This window comes from Oculina patagonica, chromosome 3 (genome assembly GCF_052425735.1).
Source record: "Oculina patagonica isolate OP01 chromosome 3, crgOcupat, whole genome shotgun sequence".
Lineage (NCBI taxonomy): Eukaryota > Metazoa > Cnidaria > Anthozoa > Scleractinia > Oculinidae > Oculina > Oculina patagonica.
Window position 1 is genome coordinate 10,899,230 of NC_135760.1, and position 11,255 is coordinate 10,910,484.

The 11,255-nt window shown below is 36.7% G+C and overlaps 1 protein-coding gene and 1 long non-coding RNA gene across 2 annotated transcripts in view; both read right to left on the bottom strand.

The window, feature by feature from the left end:
• The window catches only part of LOC144646562 (uncharacterized), a 30,328-nt gene extending 20,178 nt beyond the window's left edge, over positions 1-10,150 (bottom strand). The window contains exon 1 of the long non-coding RNA XR_013569452.1: positions 10,074-10,150. This is a non-coding gene — a long non-coding RNA (uncharacterized LOC144646562). The remainder of the gene's footprint in view (positions 1-10,073) is intronic.
• Positions 848-10,950, bottom strand: LOC144645837 (eukaryotic translation initiation factor 3 subunit C-like). The gene is given in 12 exon segments (XM_078505374.1): positions 848-908; positions 1,153-1,202; positions 1,503-1,600; positions 2,253-2,336; positions 2,695-2,782; positions 3,126-3,191; positions 4,456-4,581; positions 5,910-6,059; positions 6,062-6,165; positions 7,881-7,953; positions 8,338-8,404; positions 10,902-10,950. Coding segments are annotated over 10 exon segments (894 nt in total). The 5' UTR covers positions 7,948-7,953; positions 8,338-8,404; positions 10,902-10,950.
• Between the last annotated feature and the right edge of the window lie 305 nt (positions 10,951-11,255).

Consider the following 11,255-nt stretch of genomic DNA (forward strand, 5'->3'; position numbering starts at 1 on the left):
AGGGGGGTGGCTGTTTACCAATCTTTTTGTTTACTATATTGTTCAAGCCCCAGTTTTTTATAGGGAAATATCTAGAGGGGGTTTCGGGCTTTTAGGCAATATTTTGAAAAAATAATTTTGGGCTTGAGGCCCATATTTTATGGAGGCGTAGGCTCCATCCCCCTGGGGGTCTGGGGGCATGCCCCCTCAAAATTTTTTGAAAAGTTGAAGCCTCTTAGACGTGATTTCTGCGATTCTGAGCAGCTTAAACAGCTGTCAATTAAGTTATTTAACCGCTGCTTTCCTTGATAATTTGGCAAAATATTCTTTCCTCAATTTGAATTATATTTTGGAGAAAAACTCTAGTTCTTATGAAATGAACAGTAATTAAAATTTAAAGTTGACAGGCAACAAACTTACAGGAAAGAACAGATATACGTTTTTTTGCTCACCCACGTGCATGGAAATTTTTAGCCCTTAGCAAAGTGGCCTTGGGAAAACTTTGGCGACTTTAAGCTTGTTTGTGAAATCGCTTCGATGCGAAAAAAAACAGTAAGAAAACTCGCTAAAAAGATGTAAATTGAGAAGAAAATCATTCCAGCAAGGCTAAAGCAACTCTTGAAAGCTCTTAAAATTATACACACATGTTTTGTTACATTAAGCCAGAACAAACATGTTTATTTTCATTTTTCTGGTGGATGAAGGGGGGTGGAAAGCCACCCAATCCACCCCCCTGGATCCGCCTCTGAAGATAGGTGGATGACTTTAGATTAACAAGAAAGAGAAAGCATTAAAACAATTAATTATAATTATAATAATCATCAAATCCATTTAGTTTGTTGCTTTACTAAAACTGTACCTCAACGAGTCATATACACTGTAAGTTATATGTGAACAAATATGTCCTGAGGCTTTCCTCTTGAATTTTTCTGTGAGAAAAAAGATAAAATAGATAAGTGACAATCATGCTTACCACAAAGAAAACAAATAGAATTTACAAGAACATTTTAACTTGCATGGCAAGATCATGGCAGGCTCAATTTGCAGTTGCTTTCATGTGCATTATCTATGCTACATGTACATCATAGCTTCAGTTCAAACGACAATCTTTATTTGATCATTTTATCCACAGTCACATAAGAAATCTGCAAAAAATAACAAAATAGCTGTTACCTTGTTAACATTTCTTGTACCTGCTCCGTTTGGCGAAACAATTTCCATACCTATCATGTAACAGAGAAAAAAAGATCATAAAACATCAATCAATCAGTCAAATAATCAATCAATCTGTCCATCCGTCCGACCATCTGTCCATCAGCCAGTCAGTCAGCCGGTCGATTAAAATTTGTCCATTTAGAAAGCTAACAGGCATCCAGCAAACAAACAAAAGGCAAAAAAAAAAAAATGCAATGGTGCAAGACAGCACAACATGCCAAATCCTCGTGGCAACAAATAAATTTATTGATGGATTAACATTTTCCATAAGCCAGTTAGTACACATAATTCCATTATTTTAAGTTTACCTTGACAGCTAATATGTAGTCCTTGCATTGTTTCCAGTCTCCTTTTTTCATAGCTTTAGACGCAGCCACTACATGTTCACGCATGCTCTCTGGTGGACCTGAAATTGATGCAAAAGTATAGAAATAATTATCAGCGGCCTGTAAAATACAATAATAGGCTGAAAAATACCCAAAGACTGACAAGTATTTTCGTCTGTTTACCCAGAGATATAAGGAGATAGGATAATATGCGAGCCAGCGAGCCAGAAATCCCAAATCCCAATAAAAGGCTAACTGCAAGCTCTAAATTAACTGTAGGCTAACCGAAGTGCTATGTAGGCTAACCAATGTCCTATTTAGGCTAACCTGAATGGCTCGCATGACTCGCAAGCCAATTGCGAGCAATGCGAGCCAGAAATTCCTAATCCCCAATAAAAGGCTAACTCAAGCTACCAAAGCCAACTGTAGGCTAACCAGAGTGCTATTTAGGCTAACTGGAGTGCTATTTAGGCTAAAAGAAGTGCTACTTAGGCCAACCGAAATGGCTCTCATGGCTTGTGGCTCGCAGATTATCCGGACCCGATAATAAATTATATGAGCGCAACCTCAATTTATGATATTTTTTAAAATGAAGATGACTGTTACTATCACATCAAGAAAAATTATTCATTCACTGCTATTGTTTCATGTTGTCGCTTAACACTGTCTATTGAATGAACACATGGCTTACGTGATCACAAGTCAAGGAAAAAAACATTTATGTATACTCACCAACCAAGGTTTGCTTTTCACTTTGTCGTAACTGATAATGAAAACTCTTGCTAAAAATACGTGGTCTGTAGTCATATGCATGGGCTGAAATAAAAAGACAGATAGGTTTTAAACTAAATACATGCAGTCACAAAATGTTTAAGCACTTTAAACCCAACAAATGAAAAGTCACAAGTGTATTGAAGAAAACCCTTATTTAACTGCAACTCAATTTTTCAATCTTTCAAGGGCCCAAAATACTGAAAAAGTATGGCACTGGCCACTACTGCCATTTGAATTATGTGAATGATCAATTTGTCACAAATTGCTCACTAAAAACAAGTTTGAGAAGCAAAGGAGTTCAAGTTGACCACTGGTTACTGTATAAGCAGTCATTTGTTCCTCAACTGGCTGAGAAGAGCCATCAAAAAATGGCAAAGTAAAAATGCACTTTAATACATACCAGCCATCCAAGGGATTTCCATCAACATTGCTGAAGTTAAGTAAACACACTCCAACAGTTCAAGATTAATATGCATGTGGAATGGAACCTGAAATTCAGAAAATACAGCAATGAGGTGGATCATTTGTGATTATTAACACAACTGCCACATTTGGCTTAACATGGAGGATGGGTGCCTCAGATGTCTATAGGCTTGCGCCATGACTAGCCAACCCCTGCAATTTATCATAAAAATGGGTCACTGCAGTATTATTCAGTGGTTGTGATGCATGTGATGTCAAATTTGTGTAGCCCTCTACAAAAGTAATCTGCTTACAACTGCATCCATGTCCCCAGGGGTGCCTTCCTGACACCCCTCTCCCCCTCCCCTCCCAACTACAACCAATGTATGTTCATCAGTCTCATGACAAAGAATATTTCAGTTACAATACCTGTCTCCTCTTCTCAATCTTCTCTTGTTCTGGGGTTCGTTCATACTGTCTTTGTTGCATTAAACCCTAACAAAAATTAAAACAGTGCATCTTGATAAATAATACTTTGATTAGAGACAGTACCATCACAGGTAGCCCAAGCTCCTAAAGGAGCCGTCAACATATAGACCACATACGACATTGCGTAATAACGTTATTATAAGGGTTTGTATGGGAATATAACGATCGTAAAAAATAATTCAAAATAGAGGAAAAATATCCAATAAAATTCACTTAACTATCCTCTTCTGTCTATATCTTGTGTTTCTATGCCGTTTGGAGGCGATTTGAAGCCATTTCAGTGGGTTTTAGGTTCGCTGGTTTCCTATCATTTAAGGGTTTGTATGGGAATATAACGATCGTAAAAAATAATTCAAAATAAAGGGAAAAATATCCGATAAAATCGACTTACCTATCCTCTTCTATGCAAATATTTTGTTTCTATGCCGTTTGGGGGCGTTTTGAAGCGATTCCAGTGGGTTTTAGGTTCGCTGGTTTCCTCTCTATATAACCAGCGAACCTAAAACCCACTGGAATCGCTTCAAAACGCCCCCAAACGGCATAGAAACAAAATATTTGCATAGAAGAGGATAGGTAAGTCGATTTTATCGGATATTTTTCCCTTTATTTTGAATTATTTTTTACGATCGTTATATTCCCATACAAACCCTTAAATGATAGGAAACCAGCGAACCTAAAACCCACTGAAATGGCTTCAAATCGCCTCCAAACGGCATAGAAACACAAGATATAGACAGAAGAGGATAGTTTAGTGAATTTTATTGGATATTTTTCCTCTATTTTGAATTATTTTTTACGATCGTTATATTCCCATACAAACCCTTATAATAACGTTATTACGCAATGTCGTATGTGGTCTATATGTTGACGGCTCCTTTAGGAGCTTGGGCTACCTGTGGTACCATACATGTACTTCTCTTTTACACCTGAAGGCTGGGTAAATTATTTAAAAGCTGTCTGTCATGATAATGATAAAGATGATGATGATGATGATGATGATGATAAATGATGATGATGATGATGATTATGATGATAATGCAGATGAAAATGATGAAAATAACAACAGCAACGTTGACACTGCCGACGCCAATGATGATGGTGACGCACGGATTCTACAAAAGGCACTTGGCAAAATTTGATATTAATTACATTTTTCACCCCAAATACTGAGAGTTAAAAAGCCAAACATGTCTCTTACTTCCATAATCCTGTGATTGTCATGGCTATATTTACTTGCTAATTTTGTTCCCACTATAACAACACTACAGACCTGTGCAAGAAGTTCCTTAGCTCTTCCACTTGATTGCACATCATGCAGTGCATTGTGGGCATCCTTGATCATGCCGTGCCTAAAGGCACACAGGCCAAGCTGTACCATTGTCCTATTGTAGAGAATCTAGACAGCACAAAAAAGAACACAGATGATAATTTTTTTTATCTTATTTGCATCACAAACTGCTTCTTCAAATTCTTGGGTTGCATTTAAAAATTTCACTGAACTGGACAAAGATCAAAAATTAAAGTTCAATCTCTAATTTCACTTTAGGGGTTATCAAAAGGAACATAAAATATGATACAGGCCCTAGCCTTCAATAGAGGACTTATCATCAGTAGAGCTGCTGCATGAAAGTAAGTAAAAGCACACATCTAACACTTGGGAGAGCTTTAGATAAAGATAACATAAGAACTTTATTTAATGTGGCACTCCACTTTCAGGGGACTTGTTTTTGGGAGTGCTTATGAGCAGAATTTTAACTGTTCACCAAATTGTCCAATGTCAAGACAAACCTTACATTTAAAGGCAAGCAAAACACACATCTGTGTATAAGTCATTTCTATGACAGTGTACAACCTGTATTGCAACCCTGGCTAACCATGATTTTGTATGTTTCATTTACTAAGGCTAAAGGCAAGATGAATGCCTGTGGCCAACTCTCATGGAACATGCAGCAGTATGACAACCAGACAGACTCAACACGAGACTAGACCAGCCTCACTTGCTCTACTACGTGATCTACCACATGTGTAACCCTGGCTCAGTAACTGCACATACTCAGCTTGTGGGAAACGTGCGGATACTCATACATGCATGAAGAATATCTATGTTGCAGGGGTTTCAAAATGTTATGAAGAAGGCGTCAGCAACTAAAAAAGTAGGCAGCTGTGACAACACCGGCAGAGTTGTTTGTCGCAAGCTGGTTTCTATAACCAGAGTAACAGGCAAACATATAATCAAGTAGTCAGTGGAACTACGGCAGTTGACAGCTTGTTTTTATCTATGGTCAATTTCATTTTTTCCTTTGTTCTGGTGTATGGTGGCATATGATAGTGAAAACAAATGAAAATACCAGAATGTACTTAGAATAAAATTGAACCACAACATCTAAACCCAATAGTAACTTAGACAGACTAACATTGATTTCACAAAATGATTTTAAGTGTCATGAAGCCAAGAATTTATACCAGAAGGAAGTAAAACCAATCCTCCTCTGCCAAACAATCAGGGTTTTCAAAACTTGCTGATGACTGCCAGAGTTCCACTTGCTTCTTGATTATATGTCACCAGTTACTGTAGTCATAGCAATCAGGTCATGAGAAACAAGCTCAGTGTCACAGCCGCCTACTCAGCTACATGTAGTTGCTGATGCCAACTTTTAAACATTTTGAAAACCCTAAAATTATTTAAAAAGAGAACCTACAACTCAGACTACATATTTAACAAACCTGTGTTGGAATGTCAGAATGTTGGATGGACTCCTGTAGATGTGACATCAGCATCAGATCACGAGCTTCAAACCAGCGATCATGTAGAGCATGGTGATAAACATGACAGAGCATGGCTCTGGTTCGGATACGGTCAGATGTGTCTTGCGAGTTAAGATGAACTTGCACATTTTATCAACCTTTTCTGATGAGCTGGGTCCTTCTTTCTTTGGCTGTTCAACTGGTTTCTCAACCTCCGCTGAGTCCTTTTCTCCCTCTGGTAAAACAATAATGTTAACATATAAAAATAAAAACAAAGTAAAGGTGTATTATTTTTTTCAACTTTATTTAGCGCCAAGAAGTACTTCAGACAGTTGTTCTATTATTCCACATCAAATCCATTGTAGTTTGTTGTTTGTGTAGTCTGTATATAATAGCTGAGCTGTGAGGGTTAAGATTAATTTTGTTCAAGGTAATTATAAAAGAGCATAGTTTCTTGACTCTTTTGTTACTCATCTGTTGTTGTTCATGTTCATGTTACTGTTTTTATTTTTCATTCTTATCCTTTCAGTATTATGCAGTTTTCTTACAGTATCATACAGAGAAACAGCACCACATTTTATTGTAAAAACTAACAGCTATGCAAAGTAATATTGATTTACTTATATTTGAAGAATCACACATAATTTTTTAATGGGACAGTACCAGCAAAGTATGTTAATTTATTGTTGCTCAAAATCAATCTGCAGTTTTAGTAGGTGCTTCACCCAAGAACAAAGAATGATGTTTTTGTTACACACTGCGTTTAGATGCAGCAGGATGTTGGATTGGATTGGTTAGTCTGCGAACAGACTTTCCGGAGAGCGCTTGGACGGCCTCTCCCTGAGTCAATGTTAACATTGATATGGAACTGTGAAAAACATCTCCAGGCTTTGCATTTGCACAGAATAGATTAGACTCCTAACTCACAAACTCTGCTTTTTGTCTTACTCTTGATCTGCGAACAAACTTCATGTCTTAATTGTTTTGTTGACATTGTTTCAGTTAAAGTGAAATAAACGCCTCTCTCTGATAAACGCCTCATATCTATTTAACGCCCCTAGCCTAAGTGTAGACTTTATATAAAGTAAGACCAAAGCGGGCGTGTTTAAAACACGAAATGGCGAAATGGCGAAACGGCGAAATGATAAGATAAATACACGTAAATAATATAGTTTGGTTTCCCTTTGAACGTCAAGGCAGTTCTGTTTACATGTCTAGACTGAATTATTTCAAGGGAACATTTCAATGTTCTGGCCCAGGAATATAATGAATACTTGTCACTTATCACAACGCAAAATTGAACATATTACTCAGTGAAATGTCTCGGCAAACCAGGATATCTTTTTTCATTTAGTACTTGCCAAGTTGCCTATCAGTATCTGCACTGCACTACAAAGCTTGCCTTGTATTTAAGAACTGATAATTATAGACATCGAACGTCACTCCATTTCTGTGCAAAGTACGTTTGCCACTTGTATTGTGTATAAACTTCATCGCGAAATAGGTTCGGTTTTGATAATCCATTTCATGTGAAATGTTGGAGCTCAAAGCCTAGTTTATAGGTTAAACTAGAGCAAATTAAGAGATGTTGGATACCCTGGTCCATTAGGTCTGATGGCAGCCAAATTGAGGTGAATTGTTTATACAAGTATACAAACTTTAACTTAAGCAGAAACTAAAGTGCTCAAAACATTGGGATCCACATCTACATTGTAAAACACGTTCACATCATGAGGCAAAATTTAGGATGCATGCAATAAATATGGTAAAGTGTCTTTTTAGAGGTCAGCCGGCTAACCATATATAGGCCACTGTGCATTCCACTAACAGCGTTAAAGAAGCCTCAAGTGCCGAATGAACATCAGCAATGTACATGTAATAGCTCTCAGTACTTAAAAGTGAGAATGATGATATGCAGTCACAATTTCTACATTATAAATACAAACTCACCCAGCTGGGCATATATATATGATTTTTTGAGTACGAAGAAATGGGTACAATGCGGAAAATTCCTCATATCCACCTAAATATGAATAAAAGAATTTATAATAAATCCTTTTTTACCCGGCACACTCTAAACTGCTGTAGATGAAACCCATATCTCAAACAAGGCAGTAAAATGAACACTGTATATTATCGTCTACGAAGGACATGGTTAAGTCAAATGTCAAACTTATCATGCATACATGTATGAACTGAAATGTTATTTTTGAGCTTGTACATGTAAATTAAAACATACAGAAGTCTAGGAACTTTCCTGCTGAGCTCAAATAGTACTAGTGCTCTTAGTTTTTTAGCTGTTTTAAAATGAACTTAAATGTTTCACGTTCAAAATGGTTCATACAGCATTTAAAATTAACAATATTAAGAAAAATAGCTCTGCACAACACACAACTGATAGAAATACCTTTTATGATTTTTACAGGGTTCTTGCTTTCCATTTCCCACATCAGTTTACGACAGAGCAGTGCTATCTGGAAAAATATTTAATTTGTCAAATATTCAACAGTACTATTTTATGCCTTGATCATAATTATTCAACTTATTTAATTTTAGTGGACAAGTCAGAACAGCCAAAGGAAATACAAATATCAGTACTCATTACTGTTGAAACAGTTGAACCTCAATCTCATTATGGACACCTCCAGAATATACGGTTGTTCAATGGGTGAATAAGGCTATATCTACCGGATATTGCAAACCCAAACAAATACACAAGCCTTATTGCCTTTTGTTGGGAAGTGCAAATTGTACTCCAAAATAAAAATATGCATCAACAAAAGTAGAATGGTGTTTCAAATTCCAAGAACTTTCAAGACATTAAAAAAAGTTGACGAAATTTTTAAGAAATTGAGCAGATTCATAGACTTTTCAAAATGACAGCCAAAGTTCAAGGGCTTTTTAAGACTGCAGAAACCAAGTAAATCCTAATGCCATCATCAATCTTTGAAAAATACTCATCATCTTTGAAGTCCTGCAATGTTTTTTTTTTACCAGGGATTTTAGTGTTTTGGTGTGGCTTATACTGCTTATTGTTTTTTTTTTCTTTCGTAATATTTAACAGTTATTCTATGAGCACACATCGGATATGACATCGGATGAGACCATACAAGAGACTGTTACAGTAGTCCAGTTTAGAGGACACAAAGGCGTGAACCAATTTTTCTGTGCTTGGTTGGTCAAGATACTGACGAATATTTCAAATACGCTTTATAGCAAATGAAGCATGAGTGAGCGGAGATCTCGGTAACTGGGCCAGCCCAGTCAACTGGGATCATACAAAGAGGCCCTTAGAAAACTTTTAGAGATTCCAGCATTAGTATAATAGTAACTGTTCTTAGTTTACTTTATAATCTACTATTTCTCAGATGAACTGTGTAATGGGTCAGAATTTTCATATTGCTGTCCTATCCACTTTAAAATTGTTCTACTGTCGCTGAAAAATTCCAATCATTGCTTTTTTGCATATAATTTACAACTCAGTAATTAAATTAGAATTGTTGATGATCAAGGCACTAAATAAATAATTAGTAGAACAGCAAATAAAAGCTTGGTTAAAAGAATTTTTTCTATTTTCTTCACCGGTAACAAATGAATTCAAACAAGATCATTTTTCCAGCATAGTTGAAGTGTGTATTACTGTCAACAACATTGGCGGTTAAGGTAGTAGAACTGCTATAAACATGTCCAATTTGAAAATTAATATCTCAAACGTTAAATAATTTTTCAAAATAAAAGTTACTTAGGCTTATAAAACAAGACCTGGACAGTCAGGAAAATGATATACAAGGTGTCAATTTTCACACCTTAGGCGTGAATTCACGGTTAAATCGCAGGCTCATGCAATTAAAGATTGCCGATTTACGGCTTTCCTTTGAAAGATACAGAGATAATTTCAACTGGAGCCAATTTATGATAGAAAAGTTTAATTACCTACAAATACCCGGAGTATGCCAGCATTTACTTCTGGAGATAGAGCCTTCTAATTATTTTTATGTGTGCCTCAACTTTGAACAGCCATAATTTTGTCAAAAATGTCTGGGCCGCTCCGGGTATTCACACACAGTTTCCTCGACATTATACAAATAAACAGTGCAAATTTCACCGAGATCTGACAATTCTACACCTTTAAATTGCAAGTACCTTTCGAGGCGGTCTGTTACAGCGGCGAAATTAGCGAATGTAAGCAGCGAAATGTGCGTTCGACGCTTTGTTTTTTTCGACGCCATATTGAATTCTCAGAGGTAGACCGCTGTTCATTGTGTTTAAGGCCGCATTGTTACGATTGCTACAAGAACAAGCACGAAAAAATATGGATTTTTCCGATTACTGTCGGAGAAAACATGGCGGCGTAAACAAATATGATACACATAGCAACGCCAGATTTCGCAATTGCGTTACGGAACTCAAGCTGCGTCTTCTCTGGGCTCTGCGAGGGTCGGATATCAAGACAGCTTCTTTGCGAGCTTTAGAAGGCTTAACAACAGGCATAGATTTAGTCGATGCTTTCGAATTATATTTGAAGATGAAATACGAAAGAATTTTGCCGTCTTTTACTAAAACTTCGCTCGAACTGCGTAGATACGATCGCATGTTGTAAAGCCGATTCATGTAACATTGCTGTCAACGCGAGGTCATATCGACTCGGATGGCAGAGCGCTAATCATTAACATCGCAAAATGGCGATGGTAGCAACCAACTTTCGCCTTTTTTTTCTCCGCTTCTAAGCTAAAAGAAGCCCCCATCTCTTGTATTTGTGTTAACTTAATTAATATCTTTGAAAGGAGCGAGTTTTAAGGTATGGTTTATTTTTGACCTTATAGCAGTTCTAATACCTTAAGGAGATGCAGCATGCAGGGCTGCAGGAATTTCTGAAATTAATTTGTTAAAACTGGCTGGGACAGCAATATGAAAATTCTGGAATATTCAACAGTTTAATTGATTTTCGTAATAATTTACCTCACAACTTACCTAAAAGAAGTAAATAATTGGGATCACTCAGCCTTGGATATTGCCCAGCCTGGCAATATGAAGAAAAAAAACATTCAAGGTAACAAGAACGTAGACTTTGAGGTCCATTGGTATTATTTAATAGTTGGAAAATTGATGAAGCTATAATGCACATACTTAATGCATGTGCGTACGCTCGAACTTTCAACCTCCTGTACGGTAAGCTGCCTTACCAACTGAGCTAGAAGTCATTCACTGGGATTGGGGATAATTACTTTATAATAAATATTTGTGAACAAAGGCTGTCGCAAAGCAGACCACTCAACTATGTTTTTACTTTTAATACCTCAAAAAATGTCATCCATAAACTTTACT